This window comes from Cynara cardunculus, assembly GCF_001531365.2.
Source record: "Cynara cardunculus var. scolymus isolate 2C chromosome LG 2, CcrdV1, whole genome shotgun sequence".
In the NCBI taxonomy this organism is placed as follows: domain Eukaryota; kingdom Viridiplantae; phylum Streptophyta; class Magnoliopsida; order Asterales; family Asteraceae; genus Cynara; species Cynara cardunculus.
Window position 1 is genome coordinate 62014574 of NC_037529.1, and position 18109 is coordinate 62032682.

At 36.5% G+C, this 18109-nt stretch overlaps 1 protein-coding gene across 2 annotated transcripts; it reads right to left on the bottom strand.

Moving 5' to 3' along the window:
• Positions 1-1076: 1076 nt before the first annotated feature.
• On the bottom strand, positions 1077-14206 carry LOC112506885 (probable protein S-acyltransferase 23). Of its 2 annotated transcripts, none has more exons than XM_025111200.1 (13): positions 13794-14206; positions 13243-13383; positions 12587-12699; positions 12169-12248; positions 11066-11229; positions 5483-5552; positions 5191-5290; positions 3949-4006; positions 3380-3457; positions 3081-3179; positions 2263-2341; positions 2018-2166; positions 1077-1460 (listed from the first exon to the last, which is right to left on the bottom strand). In XM_025111200.1, the coding sequence occupies exons 1-13, from the start codon at positions 14067-14069 to the stop codon at positions 1272-1274; spliced, it is 1596 nt and encodes a 531-aa protein (XP_024966968.1). In that variant the 5' UTR covers positions 14070-14206; the 3' UTR covers positions 1077-1271. The 2 variants fall into 2 exon arrangements, with proteins under 2 accessions (XP_024966968.1, XP_024966967.1); XM_025111199.1 differs by having other exon boundaries at positions 5414-5552.
• Between the last annotated feature and the right edge of the window lie 3903 nt (positions 14207-18109).

The window sequence follows — 18109 nt, forward strand, 5'->3', positions numbered from 1 at the left end:
CAGGGCAGGGCGGTGGGGATGGTGGCGGGGTGGTAGCTGTGACGACGACTATGTTGGGATGGTGGTCGGTGGTGGCTGGGAGTGGGTGGGTATGACGGCGACAGTAGTGGCATGGTGGTTAGTGGAGGGTTGGGGTGGGAGTGAGTGGCAATTGTGACAGTAATAATAATGGTGTGGTGGTGGGGGTTAGGTTAGGGGTGTGACAATAACGGTAGTAGCATGGTCGATGTAGGGATATGCAGTGAGTGACCGGGGGTGGGTAGGTGTGACGACAACAGTAGTGGCATAGTGGTTAGTGGTGGGGTAGGGTGGATGGGTGGCAGCGACAGTAGTAGTGCCGTGGTGTTGTGAGGGGTTAGGGATGGGGCATGACCAACAATAGTAGCATGGTTGTGGTGGATGGTGAAGGAATTCAATTCCTTCCATTATGCCAAGGAATGATAAATTCATTAATTTGTGGAATTCAATGGAATTTGAAGGATTCCGTCTATCTCAAGAAATGAACCAAACAAAGGAATTAGAATTTGGTCAAAAGAATTTGTCATTCGAATTCCACAAACCAAACCGCCCCTTAAGGTTTTAAACTTTTAATCCGTCAGAAAATTTAGGCCATCGACATGAACATAATACAAAAACTTACCAAAAAAGTCATTATAGAAGTGAATTGGCAAGACTCACATCCATCAAAACCTAAAGCATCATCCTGAAAAGGAGCAAAGACATATTGGGTAAAAGACCAAGATTTGAACAAAACAGAAAAAAAAATAAGGGTTGGAGCTTTGGAGATGAGAAGAGGAAACAGTACACCTAAAGCATCAACAAAAAACCGGACCTAGGATTAAAATTGTTCTAGAAACTGGGACTTAATAAATGCCCAATTTTTTTTTATTAACTCAGATATCCAACCAGCTATGCAAGCCGACTATTCTCAGAACGACCACCTACTTTGCAAATAGTCTGGAGTCACAGCATTTGAACCTTTGTGGCCACAAGGGCAAATGAAATTTTTTTTCTTTTCTTCCGAAATCAGAGAACACAATGCAAAACATGACGTGTCATGTAAATATTCAATGAATAATATAATAATATTTTCATTAATAAGCACCAATAGCAATAATTCACATGAAACAACAAGAGCAAAAGTCTATTAAACCTTTCTTTTTTTACAATTCTATTCTCTACAAAATCCAAGAGCTAATGTTCTCCTAATAAACTTCTGTGAAAAAATTTGAAGTATGGTATTATTGAAAGGGTATACATGATAACTACTACTATCTGGCAACTTGTTGCAATGGAGGCCAAGCAATGTCATCATCATCTGTATAGCCTCGAATTAGAAAGTCCGAACAATTCTTGACCCACCCGTGGTTATATGGGTTACGAAACCTACCATCTGCTCCTTGAAGATACCCGTATCGTGTAGCATTTACTGATTCGTTTGTTGTTATGTTTCGACTAATCTGCATTCAGAAAATCGACCCTCGTTATTCAAGATCAGCAAAAGAGATATGCTCATGTTTTATCTTTCAAGACAACCATAGGCTAGCTTACTGACAAAGCCCCATTTGATTGGTTATAAACTAGTTTCTTGAAAAGCTACTTCAAGTAGCTTTTCAATAAGTTTCAGGGTTTTTCCAAACATGCCCTTTACATTTTTCAAAAAAACGTTTCAACGTATTTCCTTTTCGGTCATTTTACTACACATGGTTGGTTCATCAACAGTGTATTAGCCAATAGCTAGTTTCTGAGCCGATAACTAGCTTATCAACTAGTTTGACAAATGTAGCCTAAACCCTGTTTTAATAGCCATCCAATCTTACAAACTGTATTGACTAAAATACCCTTCATCAGAACTGCAAAACTTACCCTTTCGTGGTTGCTTTAACTCAAGGGAATTACGGAAATTACGGGAATTAGGAAAGAAATGGCGGTTGTATGAGGTTTCAGAACAACCATCAAAATATTCAAAGATGGTTATTTTTATAAACTTCGATAGATAAAAGAATGATCAGTTCACCTGGTATCCTTGTATCAAGATCAAAGTTCCAGCAACAATCAAGATCAGGAAATCGATAAAAAGAAAGACAGCAGCACCCGGATGTTGAAAAACGACATGATGAATCCAAGATTCTTCGCTTTGCAATGCTGGTATAGATGTCCACATTCCTGTCATTTTATGCGATAAAGATGTAATTTTGAATAGAATGATATCCTAAGAGCATAAGGATAATACAGGTGACGGTGAATTATTGTTTTACGTACTGTGAACAGCGACCACGGAGCTTATCAACGATGTCAAAGTTCCCAATAATAGGAATACAAAAAAATCCCATTTATTCTTCTGCAAAAAGAAGGATAAAGAAAAGCAATTGTAATAATACGCCAACCAGTTTCTTAAAAAAGATCAAATACATACACATTCATATACGTATGTGTGAGAAAAGGATAAGAAAACAACCTCCAAACCTTCGGTAGGTCCCAGTTCTATTTGGGAGTGTTAGGGGCCATTCACCAAATGCTTACTGAGCAAGCGCTTCTAGGTGTCGCTTACCTCTCGGGTGAGCATGATAATTACATAAAACCTTAGCCGACAAGTGAGGGAGAAGAGTCTTACCCGATAAGCGCTTACCGACAATCCATTTTGATGGCCAAGAATGTTACCCAATAAGGTAAATGAGGGTGGTGCTCTTGGGTAAACGGCCCCTTAGTTACGGGGACAGAACAGGACATGACTGGACCGGACGGACGAGAGTGAGGTAAACGTCGCGCTAAACATGGGAGAAAAATAATTTGTTCTGTTCTGTCTAGTCCTATTCCACATACCAAACACACCCACTAAAGTTTGTGAACAAGGTTTTTTTGCCTCTATTTGCATGGTGTTTTACATTAAAGTTTTACTCTAATGGTACACGCATATGCAAATATCTACGATAAAAGATTAACCAACACACTAATATTCACTTTTTTTGTGAAATTGGTTGATCATATAACGACTATATGTAATTAATAACTGAGCTGATCTTCAAAATTGTAGCAACAGAAATGGAAAGAATATCCTGTTGGGTGGTAGCAAGTAGTACCTTTCCCACACAATTGGAGATCCATGGGCAATGATGGTCAAACTGTTCCACGCAGCGTTTGCATGTAGGACAATGCTTGGAGCGAACCGGTCTTATTATCTGTGGAAAAGAGAGTATGCAAGTTTACAGTTCGCGATTTAGCACCAGTAAGTATAGCATTGCTGATCAAGAAAGCAGGTAAATCAAACCAAACAAACCCGGTATATCCCACCCAGACGTAGGGTATGGAGATAAGATATACCGACAAAGAGGCTGTTTCTGATAATAAAGAATTAGAATAAAGAATGTATTTTATGAACCTTGCAAGTAGGACAGAGTTGAGACCAATTTCCGGTCCAATGAGAGGTGTTGGTCAGATCAATAGTCAACAAAGGACCCTGTATAATATCAACACGATTCAGATCTATAGTTGTCAGTTTTAAGACCAATTTGAGGCATTATTTAAATGAGAATCAAAGGAAAGAAAATATAGGGTCTTGATATGAATAACAGCAGTCATAAATTTTGATATTCGTTGTGATTGGTGTGATTAACGAGGTGATTAGATGTGCTGGACACCGGATTATTGCAATTTTTTAGGGCCAAAAGTTCGATCTTGGTTCTGATTTCTGATTTTTTACGGCCAAAATAGTTGGATTTTTAGTGGGTAGCAAAAAGTTGGTGCAACAAAACTGGCTTTTGAGGTTTAAATGTAAAATTACTTGACTATCCCCAATTCTAATCACTTTGTTGCAGCTCATTATCTGGTTCTGATTCTTTAACGTCACAATAATCACTTTGAAAACGCACATCCAAACACCCTCCAAGTCCACTTAGTACTTGTGGTCTCCCATCAAGGGTGTATTTTGTAATGATTTTGTGGGCATACCTCGGCATCGGCACCATTTCTTATACCTCCCGATGTTTTCACATAACCAGGGTCTTTACTGCAACCAGATAAATGATCATAGGCAATTATGAAAGAAGTTATATGCATAAAAGACAAACATGAAAACTTCTAAAAACGACGAATCTATACTATATTATAAAACATTTGACAAAAACTCTTAAAAACCACTTTTTATGCGTAAAGTACTGTTTAATAATGCATATTACTTAAAACTCAAGATTACAAGTACATCGTGCGTAAGTACAACTTATTAAAGCTCCATATCTGAATTCGTGTAACTAACTGCAGATAAACATAATCAAATACAKGATAAACATCTYATTTTAAATATAAAAAATCTAAAATATAATTAGGATAATCATTGAGTTCTAACATAATACTTAATTATTATCTTTATAAAATGTTATATTATTAAACCAAAAATAAATTATTTCATCATTAAACTTAAATTAAATTATAATAAAAAAAAATTAAAGAAATTACATAAAAAATGAGAACTTTTAAATAATTGATTTGATATTAATATTGATATATTTTTTTCAAATTTTTATGATATCTTCAAATTTATATTTTATTCAAAAATAAAATCATTATTGCTTTCTTAAAAACACATAAAATCGTATTATAACATCGACAGAGACAAAATAAAATAGAACATTAAAATATTATTGCTTTCTTAAAAATAAATAAAATCGTATTATAACATCGACAGAGACAAAAAATAAAATAGAACATTAAAATCGAGATGTATCTCGCTGTATTGCGCGAGTACCCTTCTAGCAGAATTCAAACAATCAACAGTAACTACATTTTTAAAATTTGTTGAAAAAACACCAACTAAACGAACCCCGTATGATCCCACATTGAAGTAGGGTCAGGGTAAGGTAAAATGTTCGCACACGGTTCCGCAATCCCAAGGGGTAGAGAGGTCGTTTATGCGAAAACCCGGCTTGCGAAAAAAAACTTTTTGTATGTCAAAAAAACAAGAAATGAAGTTTAAAAAGAGTTATTGAAGAGCAATTAGAGCAAGTAATCACAGTAAACAACAAGAAATAAAGATTAAACAGTAAGGACATTCAAAGCATAAGAGAAAAGCAAGACAGCTACTCGACCTAACACGTTTAAAATTGGTTATATACTTTAAAAAAATCAACTTTTTCTTCAAATTTTATCATATAAATGCCAAAAGCACTATTTTATGGTCGTTCGATTAAAGGGTACCTGCTACAGCGGACAAACATCAATAGTGAAGCAACCGAAAGAGAAACAGCAGTCCATCCCCAGAGCCCAACAACAGCAGTGACCTTTAGAAGATTAGAAGCTAGCATGGATGAAAACGCCAAGATCCAGATTAGCACAGTAAATGGCATCCTTCTCTACAATGATTAAATAACAGTAATAATAATAAAATAAAGAACAAATTATTAATTGTCGTTTTACCCACCAAAAAGAACAGAATTGATGAAGACTATCATGCTGATAAATACTATGCAGAATAGAATAGGAGCGTAACCTATATTCCCAACTCTGTTGATGCAAGCTTTGTCTTTCCAACAGTTGTTGCGTGCACGATTTGCATTAGACTGCACACGATAAATATATAATGTCATAAAACAAAACTAATTCTTTGCACTCCGTTCAGAATATAGTAAAATGATATGCCATCAAGAAAGTTTTTGAAGCACAAGCGTTTGATTAACACATCTCTTTCGGGTATAGATGCATGTATATGAACAAATGCACATGATGATGGACGCTTGGTACTCCCCCGTCCCAAAATAGAAGGCCACAATGAAAAAAGGCACACAGTTCTTTAAATATGTAATTATTTGATAAGCCTCCTATTCGTTTTACTTACAAGAGGAGGGTCTAAATAGTTAAAGGGTCTTAGTGGGGAAAAGTAAATAAGAGAAGGGTATTTTTGGTACTCTTTGGTGGAATAAGGGGCGTGAGAAAGTTTCGTGGGGAAAAGTTGTTAGTGATAGGCATTATGTTTTGTACATTCAAACTGAGTGAAAGCTCTTAGGGAGAGAACCAGACCTCTCGAAAGTCTGGAACCTACCATTTTATGTTTCAATTTCAATATTCAATCTGTCAATTGTTAACAATTTACATCAAATTGGTATCAGAGCAGTGAGATCCAGCCATGGCGACAAGGAGTGCGGCAACAAGAATTGAAGATTTAGAAAGCAGCGTCGGTTCAATCCAGAAAAGTTTGGAGAGGAGGAACGACGACAAATAGGAATCGAGTCGATTCCTAGCTGTGAAAGACCGAAAACTTGAAATTCCAGCGTTTGACGGAAGCGATCCCGATGGTTGGGTTCTCAAAGCATAACATTATTTCTCTCTGAACCGATTATCACAGGAAGAGAAAATTGATGTTTCTTTCATAGCGTTTGAAGGAGCAGCTCTGAAATGGTTTCAACGGGAGAATAGACGTCATCCAATTTTGCGATGGGAGGATCTTCGTAGACTGGTTTTGCGTCAATTTCGATCGACAGCGACAGGAACTCTGTGCGAACAATTTCTGGCCGTTAAACAAGAAGGCACGGTGGAAGAATTTAAGATGAAATTCGTAGAGTGAGTTGCACCGTTAGAAGGAATTCTAGAGGAAGTGTTTATGAGTCAATTAATAAACGGTTTGGAGAATTCAATCAAGGTAGAGATGCGTCTCCTAAATCCAGTAACGTTAGAGGAAGCGATGGAAATAGCAATGAAAAATGAAGTGAAGAATGTTGTGATTGCAAAGGAGAGGTCGATCTCAGGATCGAAGAAATCGTTGTCAACGTTTGCTGGTAATAGGAGTATCTCTGGAAGTACTAATTCACGGAATAATTCAAATACGATGGCTAATTCGACAAACAGAGCAGGATCTGAGTACAGAAGATTGTCCGATCAGGAGGTACAACAGAGGCGAGCCTCTGTTATCGCTGCAACGAGAAATATTCACCGGGCAATAAGTGTAAGAAGAAGGAATTGAATGTTCTGTTGATTCGAGAGGAAGTAATTGAATTGGGTGACAATAATGACGAATATACAGCGCTAAACGCAGCTGATGTGGTCGAGGTGGGTCAGGAAGTRGAGGTTCATCTTAACTCGGTGGTGGGATTAACGAATCCTAAAACCATGAAAATGGAAGGATTCATTGAAGACCAAAAGGTTGTAATCCTCATCGATAGCGGTGCGACGCACAATTTCATTTCGAAAGAGATTGTTGAAAAATTGAATCTCAAGGTCGATAAAAAGAAGGAATATACGATAACGATGGGGACGGGGAATAAGGTGATGGGAGATGGAATTTGTAGATATGTTATTTTGACGATGCAAAGTCTGGACATTGTCGAGGATGTTTTGCCCATTCAATTGGGTAATAGTGATGTGATTTTGGGGAGCAACCTATACCAATTGGAAGCAGCAGGTTATGAAGTTCACGGTCGGAGGAAAGTCGGTGGCATTGAAAGGTGATCCAGCTTTGGGTAAATCTTTAGTTTCATTGAAGGCTATGGGAAAACTAATCCAACAGGAAGGTCAAGCCGTGTTAGTGGAGTTTGGGGCTTGTATRTTGATTAGTGAAGTGTCCCAAGAAGTTTTACCAACGGTACAAACTGCTTTGAAAGAATTTGATCATGTGTTTAATATGCCAAAGGGGTTACCACCGATGAGAGGCAAGGAGCATGGGATTATTTTGAAAGAGGGTACAGATGCAGTTAATGTAAGGCCCTATCGCTATCCTCATTATCAAAAGGCAACCGTTGTAGATAAATTTCCTATACCGGTTATAGATGTATTCGTATGAAGGATGAAGACATTCAAAAAACGGCGTTTCGGACGCACCAAAGTCACTATGAATTCAAGGTAATGCCCTTTGGTTTAGTAAATGCACCCTCTACATTTCAAGGGCTGATGAATGAAGTTTTCAAGAATTGTTTGAGAAAATTGTGCTAGCTTTTTTTTTTATGATACATTGGTTTACAGCCGATCAATGGAGGAGCATCTTGGTCATTTGAGACAAGTGTTTGATTTGTTGTCTCATTATAAATTGTATGCCAATAAGAAGAAATGCGAATTCGGTCGGTAGTGTTTCCACATCATTTCTAGTAAAGGAGTAGAGGTTGATGATTCTAAAATTAAGGCAATACTAGATTGGAAAGTGCCTCATATAGTGTCGGAATTAAGAGGTTTTCTGGGATTGTCGGGATATTATAGAAAGTTCGTTAAAGGATATGGAGTTATAGCTAGTCCTCTCACGGATTTGTTAAAGAAAAATCAATTTGATTAGACCGAGGAGGCACAAATGGCTTTTGAAAAGTTAAAGAAGAGTTTGTCCTCACCTCCGGTGCTTAAACTTCCTGATTTTTCGTTAGATTTTGTGGTGGAGACAGACACTTCGGGATTTGGTTTGGGGGCTGTTCTGATGCAGAACGAACAACCTGTGGCTTACTTTAGTCAGGTGCTGGGGACGAGAGCTCAGCAGAAGTCGACATATGAGAAGGAACTTATGGCTATTGTTCTAGCAGTTAAAAAATGGAGACCTTATTTGTTGGGCCGACACTTTACAGTTCGCAGCGACCAACAGAGTCTGAAATACCTGTTGGAACAGCGTGTGGTGGAACCGAAATATCAGAAATGGATGAGTAAGCTGATGGGATACAATCTCTCGATTGTGTATAAACAGGGGAGTGCAAATAAGGCTGCTGATGCACTCTCCCATAAGGAAAAAAGCTTGGAATGTTCGAATTTGAGTATACCATCATGGAGGCAGTGGGAAAATATTAAAAAAGAGCTGGAAAAAGATGAGTTCTTGATGAAAATAAAAGCAGACTTATTGGAAGATGCAAGTGCGCATAAAGGGTTTGAGTTGCAGCAAGATCTGTTATTCTTTAAAGGCAGATTGGTGGTGCCTAGGAAATCGGAGATTATTCCCTTATTATTCGAAGAATTTCATGCGACACCCATTGGTGGTCATAATAGGGAGGAAGAACATATCAAAGAATGGCAGTGGAATTATTCTGGGTAGGCATGAGAAAGGATGTGTCAAATATGGTGAAAGAAAGTGAAACGTGCCAAAGAAACAAAGTGTTAAGTGGGTCTCCTTCAGGTCTGCTACAACCGTTATCACTTCTGCGTAATGTATGGAACGATATCTCGATGAATTTCATTGAGGGATTGCCTACTTCGGGAGGAATGAACTCTATTCTGGTGGTGGTCGATAGGTTCAGCAAGTACGCTCACTTTGTGGGACTGAAGCATCCATTTACAGCTCATTCCGTAGCAGAGATTTTTGTCAAAGAAATTGTACGCTTGCATGGCATACCAAGTTCTATAATCTCTGATCGTGATAAAGCGTTCCAAAGTATATTTTGGAAAGAGTTATTCAAGTTGCAAGGGACAACTTTGAAGTTCAGCACAGCCTATCATCCGCAGACGGATGGGCAAACAGAAGTTGTCAATAAGGGGCTGGAACAATACTTAAGATGTTGGATTTCAGATCGACCTCGTCAGTGGAGTAGATGGTTACCATGGGTTGAATTGTCATACAATACAGCTTTCCATACAGCCCTTAAATGTTCTCCTTTCAAAGTGTTATATGGCCGAGATCCACCCCCGCTATTGAGATATAAGAGTTTCTCTTCTATAGTCCAATCGGTTGATGTCGAATTGATGAATCAGGATGAGATTTGGGATGAAGTGAGAATGCATCTCTTGAAAGCTCAATGCAGAATGAAACATGTTGATTTCAAAAGGACAGAACTGGACTTGGTTTCGGGTGAGTGGGTGTTCTTGAAATTGAAACCGTACCGACATAAATCTTTGGTTAAAGGGAATAGCCCAACATTGTTGGCAAGATTCTATGGTCCTTATAAAGTGTTGGAGAAGATTGGTAAAGTCGCTTATCGTTTGGATTTACCGAAGGGGTGATCCTGTTTTCCATGTGTCTCAACTTCGAAAAGTTGTGGGAAATTGTGCATCTTCGAAAGGCATTCCAACTCAATTGACTGAAGAGATGGTACTTGAATCTCAGTTAGATGCAAGAGCAATGGTGCAAGGTTACCCAGGAAGCTTAGAAGTTTTGGTTAAATGGAAGGGGTTATCAGATTTTGAAGCTACTTGGGAGAATTTAGAAGCTTTGATTCAACAGTTTCCCAACAGTCACCTTGAGGACAAGGTGAAAGTTTTAGAGGGAGGTATTGATAAGCCTCCTATTCGTTTTACTTACAAGAAGAGAGTCTAAATGGTTAAAGGGTCTTAGTTGTTAATGTAAATAAGAGAAGGGTATTTTTGGTACTCTTCGGTGGAATAAGGCGCATGAGAAAGTTTCCTTTAAGTGGGGAAAAGTTGTTAGTGGTAGGCATTCTGTTTTGTACATTCAAACTGAATGAAAGCTCTTAGGGAGAGCACCAGACCTCTCAAAAGTCTGGAACCTACCATTTTCTGTTTCAATTTCAATATTCAATTTGTCAATTGTTACCAATTTACATCATTATTGCACTTTATAATTAACTTAATGACAAGTTTACCCTTAATAATAGAGGGAGTAATTGATTTCTCCATCTCATAAGCAAGGGTAGAATTGGAAAGTAGGCACTTACTTTTGAAAGTGGACACTTATTTTGGGACAAACTAAGATAGAAATTGTGGACACTTATTTTGGGACGGAGGGAGTATATTAAAAGCTGAATATCTTGTGGTAAAAACGCCATCTTAACACCTAATATTAGAAGTTACTAATTTTTTGAACCATCATACTTGGCTTTTTCATTGCAAGCAAACAATGATTCTTATGAAAATGCATAAAAGAACAAAAAGAGAAAAGAGAACTACCATTTGCAAGAATGAGTGATTTTGGACAAAAAAAAACATCAAGTACTACGTTTCTGTTACATTTACTTTGCACAATTTGCCCAAATGCTCGTTCTTGCAAACTATTGTGTGTACTCTAATTTTCGCAAGAACGATTTTTAGTTTGCAATGAAAAGGCAAATATGATGGTTCAAAAGGCAGTCACTCATATTTAAAAGCATATGGTACTATAAATATTTCATAAATAGTAGAAAACTTATATTGTCAAAGATATTATCATAAAAAAGATACGTACAAGGATTGAGGCAACATGATGATGGCCTCTATCTGCTGCAATCTGTGAAGGAGTAAATCCAGCACTATCTTTTACCGTTAATTCCTGTTTTGTCCCCGCATGTAGAAGTACAACACAAGCCTCCACATTTCCTCTCAACGCTGCCCAATGCAAAGCGGTGCAACCTAACCAAAAATATATTCCATATTAACATAGAAATATAACCCATCAAACAAAAAGTCATTAACTTCTTTAGCATCAGCGGACAGGTGTTCATGTACATAGTGAAGTATATACAGTCATGAAACTTTTTTTCACTTTGGGTCATCTCTCACGTGGACTTGTTGATTGATTGAGTTCCCGCCATATAGGAGTTCTGCATATTCTTAAGTTCGTCTTTTTGACGGAAACAGCTGCTCTACGCCTCTACCCTTGGAAGTAGAGGCCTGGACATCTCACCGTCCCCACACCCCACCTCCAGGTGGGATATACTGATCTTGCTTGGTTTGTTTTAAGTACTTTGTGACCTGAGAGTCCAGATTCTATGAGAGAACACGAGCTTGGAGCTTCTAACTTCTACAAACAAACTACTACAGGCGTCACAGTGTGGGGTCTGGCAAGAGTTGCAACATTTCCATTGTTTGGAAATAATTAAGTTGTACTTATCTATTCCGTGTGTTGTTCGTTACTCAAGTGCTTTGATATAGTTTTGTCCATAAAATTCGCTTACTTTTGAATATTTAAGGGTGTTATGGGAACTTTCCTGTTGGTAAATAACATGTACTAATATGAGCATAGGATCAAGCATAGCAATTTTTTCCATATGAAGAACAAAGAGTCCTAATTCACAAAAATGATCTATTTGGCTGCAAAAGTCAAAATGTACATGTAGATTCAAAGAGAGTGTCAACCATATCACAAATTAATACAACTAAAACATAGGATAGGAGCTCAATAAATAAACAAGGATATTGCAAGCAAGATAAATGTCTAATTGATCGATAACGTTTGGTGTGCCATTGCTAGAAGATGCAAAATCGTATCTTGACTTCTATATATCTTCTTGTAGCTAGAACCTAGAAGCATATTATGCTAATAATAAATTATGAGCAACAGACAAATACCTTCTTTATCTTGTTTTCCTTGGAAGGCATCCCAAAAAAGAAGTAATCTAATTGTATCTGCAAACCCTTTATAAGCAGCCCTGATTGAGAACAATAGAAGCAAATTCTCTGATTCAGATATTTCGATTAAAGTTTTATCATATTCATACGTCGCAAATATTCAATTAAATCTAAGTACTTCCATACTCATATCAATACATATAACCAGCCGTAAAACCATAAAAAAAATGGAACCTTTGGTCCTGCAAATCCTTAATACCGTCCTTATTAAGGGTGCCAAGGAGAGAGATAGAATGGAAAGAGAAAAAAAAGAAACTTTAAAAATCCAAGAGCTGCATAGAAGTTGATCAATTTCCATATATAGTTTAAAATCCAAGTGTTCATCCACAAACGAAAAAAGGAGATATTTTTAGCATACCAATGAAGAGGGGTCCTTCCGTCATTATCTGGTACATCAAAATCGGCATGATACTTGGCCACTATGAAATTCAAGAATGATGTTTGCCCATATTGAGCTGCAACATGAACTGCCTGCAGTGAAGTTCATAATTGAGAACATTGGGAAACAGAGAGATGGATGCATGTAAAGATGATCAAAATAAAGATGTATTGCCAAGTAAAAAACCTAAGTTGATGACACTTGTTCCAATTTGTTAACTTTAGGAGTTAGCATTTTTAACTTGTGTAAACATGGTTATAATGCTATGCCTTATTGAAATGCACAACAAAGCAACCTAAGATATACCCAAAGGGGCAAATATTTCATGGGAAACTTAGGCCTTGGAGAAAAACCCTTCTCGTCATTTTAGGCCAAAATGGTTCCTCCTCTCAAAAGAGAATCCCAAAACCAAATATTGATTTACGCCTTTCTTTAACAGTTGATAACCAATATATGAACACCCATTTGTTATACACTCCTCAAAACCTAAACTACTGATTGTTGGTATGCAATTAAAGAATGTTTGGCTGGTTACAAATCCAAGAAACTACATTACAAGTCAATCCAACATGCATCATACATAATCACAATAACACAATCACTTTTGAAAATAAAAAAAAGGGTGAAACTTTTACCCGATAACCATTTACATCAACCGCCTCAACACGAGCTCCATTCTGCAACAATACATCCGCTGCCGCTACTGAACCACGAACAGCAGCCCAATGCAATGCTGTCTGCCTCACATTATCAACTGTGTGCACATCCCCACCATGCTACATCACCAACAAAACAAACTCCAAAGTAATTTAACAATCGGGTCCTTTGGTTACATGACCTTTTAACAATTTCCTTTTAAATCCATAACGTTTAAGAGTTCCACTTCAAAATCATATCACACACTTCAAAAAGATTCCAAAAAGTTATTGGCAAATTAATTAAAGTGAAGTTTAACTATGAAACCAAATGAGTATGATGATGCACTACAACAATTTCCTTGAATTAACATTCAGATATCATTCAATTTTGTACATTACAACAAACACAAAATAACTAAATCACTAGCAAATCAAGTACTCTATCATAAATCATAATCCAAATTTAGAAATGGATCTAACTCGTTAAAGGGGTAAAAATTAAAGAAAGGAAAACTTGCATTTCAATGCAGAAGTTACTGAAAACATACCTCGATAATATACTGGGCAACATCAGCGAAGTTATTGAGAGATGCCCATTGAAGGGGGTAGTAGCCATTACCATCTGGTTGAGAGAGAGAAACGCCATCTTCTTCAACGAACTTCCGCAGTTTCTGCAGATCACCGTAAGCAGAAGCCCCAAACACGTCAAAGATCAGCACCACTTCTGGCGGAACTTGTCCTCCTCCTGCTGCTGCGGTGTCGTTCTTGTTGTTCTTGTTGTCTTTTGAAGACTCTGATACAATTTCGATCTCTGACAAAGTCATTGATCTCTAAGCTCAAGAACAATGTTAGGGTTTTGATTTGGGAGCGGTATCGACTATTGTTGAGATGGGATTTGATTCAATATTGCTTCTTTGTCGAGTGGAGTGGTTAAAGATTGAAACTTGAATTTGGGTTTCTTGTTGCGAATCATCAGACGGGGTTTATGACGCCGAATTTGTAATCTGTTGTGGGACAAGGAAATAGTGTATCGTATTTAACAAATAACCTATGTAATAAGTAAAATATGAAGATAAAATTTTACAACAAAAGATTGTAAAAGAAAAAAAATCGAATTTTCACAGCAAAAATATCGTGAAGGTTACCTTTACAGCATTTTACTGTAAAATTTCAAGTGTAAAAAATAGTCTCATGAAGATAAAGATTGAAGATTGTAATACACCATATCACATCTCTTGATTTGATTCTTGTAATTACTTTTATGAATATCTAGAATATTTGTTTTCATTTATTTGTAAGTAAAGTTTATAGAAATGTTGCATTTTCTTAAATTAAACAACATCTTTCTTTTATTATCCCAATTAGAAGTTTTGTGATTCATATAGCTTGTTGGTCATCAGTTGTCATGGTTCTTGATTCAAATTAGAAGTTCTGTGATTCATATAGACATGTAACACCATTCACGAAAAATATATGGACCTAGGATGACCCCTTGACAAATATGTAACACCCGTATTTTTGCAGTTAATTGTTTAAGGGTATAGATTTGTTTTAGCAAGTCATTTGGTGTCTAGCCGTTATGGAATGTTTGCGGCATTTAAATTGAGGGTCGCGGTTGAATGGGGATGAAGAAAAGTTGTGTCAAAAGCCATTTGGGCATTAAGGGGCCTCCCATACAAGTTTGGTCACACGAGAAGGCGCAAAACAACTTAAAAACACAAAGCAGAGTGTCAAGTTGGTTTGCCATGCAACCTAAGGAGTTGTTCAGAAGGAGTTTCATGGGTTGTATAAGGGTTATAGCTTATTCGCTCAACTATAAAAAGTTGTCCAGTTGCGGCTTATTTGTAACACCCCTAAAATAGGAGCTAATTTAAATCGAAATAATAAGACAGAAGAAATAATTAATTAAATGAAATCACCCAACAACATAGAAATTGTATAAGAGTTTACATTCAAAATATTGAACGGTAGCTAACAACCTACTAATCTAAACCAATTCTAGATTTAGATTGCGATCGGGGTGTCACTGCAATCATCAAAATAATCTATAATAAGTAACTCGAATTGTCCTTCAAAAGACGATGACCCAAAATGCCTATCTCGGCAATTATCACTCCACTCCGGCATTAGTGGCCCCGCTACCTTGATATCATTATATACATGTCATTTAAGAAAAAAAATATTAGGCTTACGCCAAGTGAGTTAAAACAGTTAAAGGATATTGCTATGAAACATTAAACCGAAAACATAGCTTTAATCAAGTCACTCCATCCATTTTAAACCAACATCTCCCTTGTAAGGGCAGAATACATCTTATGATGACGGGAGAGACTAGGGATGGAAATGGGGTAGGTATCGGGAGGGTAATGCATCCCCTGTTCTCATCCCCATCCACGACCCTCGTTTAAGACCCTCATCCCCCGCTCCGACTAATCCCCAATGGGGGTTTGGGGGAAGGAATCCCCAGCTGGTTCGGGGACCTGTTGGGTACTCGTTTAGTAAAAAACAATCTATTTTAAAATTAAAATCATCATGAATCGCCACTATATTAATTGTTAATATTGAAGATCAAAATATATTTGTCATTTAATAATAAATGCATATATATATATATATATATATATATCTACACACACTATATACATATATTAATTAAAATAAAAAAATATTGATCGGGGTTAGATTAGGGGAGGTAATGCCATCTCCAACCTCACCCCGACTCCGCTTTGGGTATGAAAACTAATCCCCTTCCCACGCCCTGTTACCCGTCAAACCGAGGAATCCCATCCCGTTAGTGTCGGCAGGTCGGGTACCAACGGGTAAAATTTTCATCTCTAGGAGAGACCCGATTTACCATTGATAGTGAGGGAACACAAAAGTAAGCCAAGTATCCATTGTTATATAAGCATCATTTACACATTTAATATTCACTAAGATCAACCACTCCAGGTTTATAGTTTAATGAATTAACAAGCTCAATTACTCCCAGTATTTTTCTTGTGGAGTCACCAAGTTCAACCACACTAGGTCTATACCTTAGGATCCTTGAAATCCTAGTTAAGCTTCTTCATTTAGAAATTACATTATATTGATCAATGGCCTATGCCCGACTCCAAGTTTCCACAGCTTATTGCCTATAAAAACCCAACGCCTATTTCAAGTTAGAACTAGGAACTGTCATTCCACTTATATCAAATAAAACCGACTTCTATGCCTATAGATTCATTACATTATAATCTAATGTATTTAATATTTTAGACATATCAAACAAACTTTAAGGTTTAAGTCGCTTCACTGGTTTTATAGCTAAGGTTAAAAGAAACAAAGCCCTAATTGGGGTAAGAGACTAAAACCATGAAGCATTATCCAAATCTCTAAAGTTTTCACTATTGACAAAATTAGTCCCTCTAAGTTTATAAGGTTTTCAAACTTGAATCAACACATTTGGTTATTAGTTTTATGTAAATTATGGGATATTACACCTTCATTGTGGAGTTTTGGGTGGAAGGTTTCAAGTTCTTGAAGAGGTAAGTTTCTTGAGTAATTTTTAGCTCTATCACTACAACAAAATTGGGTTTATAGGATGCTCCCAATCTCTAAGCGTTCCAATAGACCGTTTTATAGGACCAAAAATAAAGCGTCTTATCTAAAGATGTTGTAAAAAGTTTATATGATGCTTTTGATTGTCTTAACAAGTTTTGGAGGACATTTTTAATACAAAATATCGTATCAGCAACTTTATATGACACTTTTGAGAAAATGTGCTATAAACTCAATTTTTTATATGACATTTGTTTTTATAAGACAAATTTTCAAATAGTGTCCTATAAAGTTGCTAATGGGACGCTTCATATTAAAAGTGTCTTGAAACTTATTACGACGTTAAAAAAAAGGTCAGATAAACTTATTACAACGTTTTTAGCTAGAACATTTTATTTTTTTGGTCTTATAAACTAAATCTTATAAAGAGGTCTATTATGACACTTAGAATTTGCGAGTGTCCTGTAAACCCTATTTTGTTGTAGTATATACTTGAGGGATCATTTTGGATTTGACATTTCTAGTCTTGGGTTGTTGCCTTGAGAAGATTTCTAAGATCCTTGCTCAGGGATTCAAGTTGTCATCTTTTGAAAACTAGGTTTAACTTAACCTAGTAAGTTGAGTTTCAAGTTGTTTTGTAAAAAATATGTACATACCAAAAATATTCATTTTGGAGTCTTGAAACATTTTCCTTGATATTATTAATATCAAATGTGATGAAATTTCATCTTTAGTACAATCTGACTTCATAAAAGTTTGTAAAATACTTACATTTGGGTTTTTTAGACATTTTGTAAACAAATTATAACGTGTGATATTTTGATGATATATTGCATATAATGGTGATTATCTGACATTATTGTACCTTGGTATATTAATGTTATAAATATTTGAGAAATGCTTATGATTGATTTGTTGGGTGCATTTTAGTGAGATTTGTTGCATCAGATTGCTTAAAACTATTTAAAATGTGTTTTCGGGATTCATGATATTTTTTATTGAATTAGTCAATTAAGTTGAAAAGTTTGATGAATTGGATTGGAGCCAAATGTTGGTTTTGGGATTTTGACCAACCCATGGGTTATTGTGGTTTTTTTTGTAACCGTTGGTTGATTGTTTTATTTTTTATTAGGGATTACAATCCGGAACATAATGAGGATAATGTATTGGCAAGAATGTTAGAACATAAAGAAGCTATCATATCTCATTTAAGTTGTTTGAATCAGATTTCGGATCAATCTATATTGATTGACTGCCTCCATTATGTTGTTGCTAGCAAATACCACTATTTTTGGTTTTGGCTCTTCCAAATCATTCCCGCAGG

Coding starts and splice junctions, on each gene's coding strand:
- LOC112506885 (XM_025111199.1), bottom strand. CDS start 14,069: ATGACTTTGTCAGAGATCGAAATTGTATCAGAGTCTTCAAAAGACAAC. Junction 11,230..12,168: donor AGGAAAACAAGATAAAGAAG/GTATTTGTCTGT, acceptor ATTTTTGGTTAG/GTTGCACCGCTTTGCATTGG. Junction 3,458..3,948: donor GAAATGGTGCCGATGCCGAG/GTATGCCCACAA, acceptor GATATTATACAG/GGTCCTTTGTTGACTATTGA.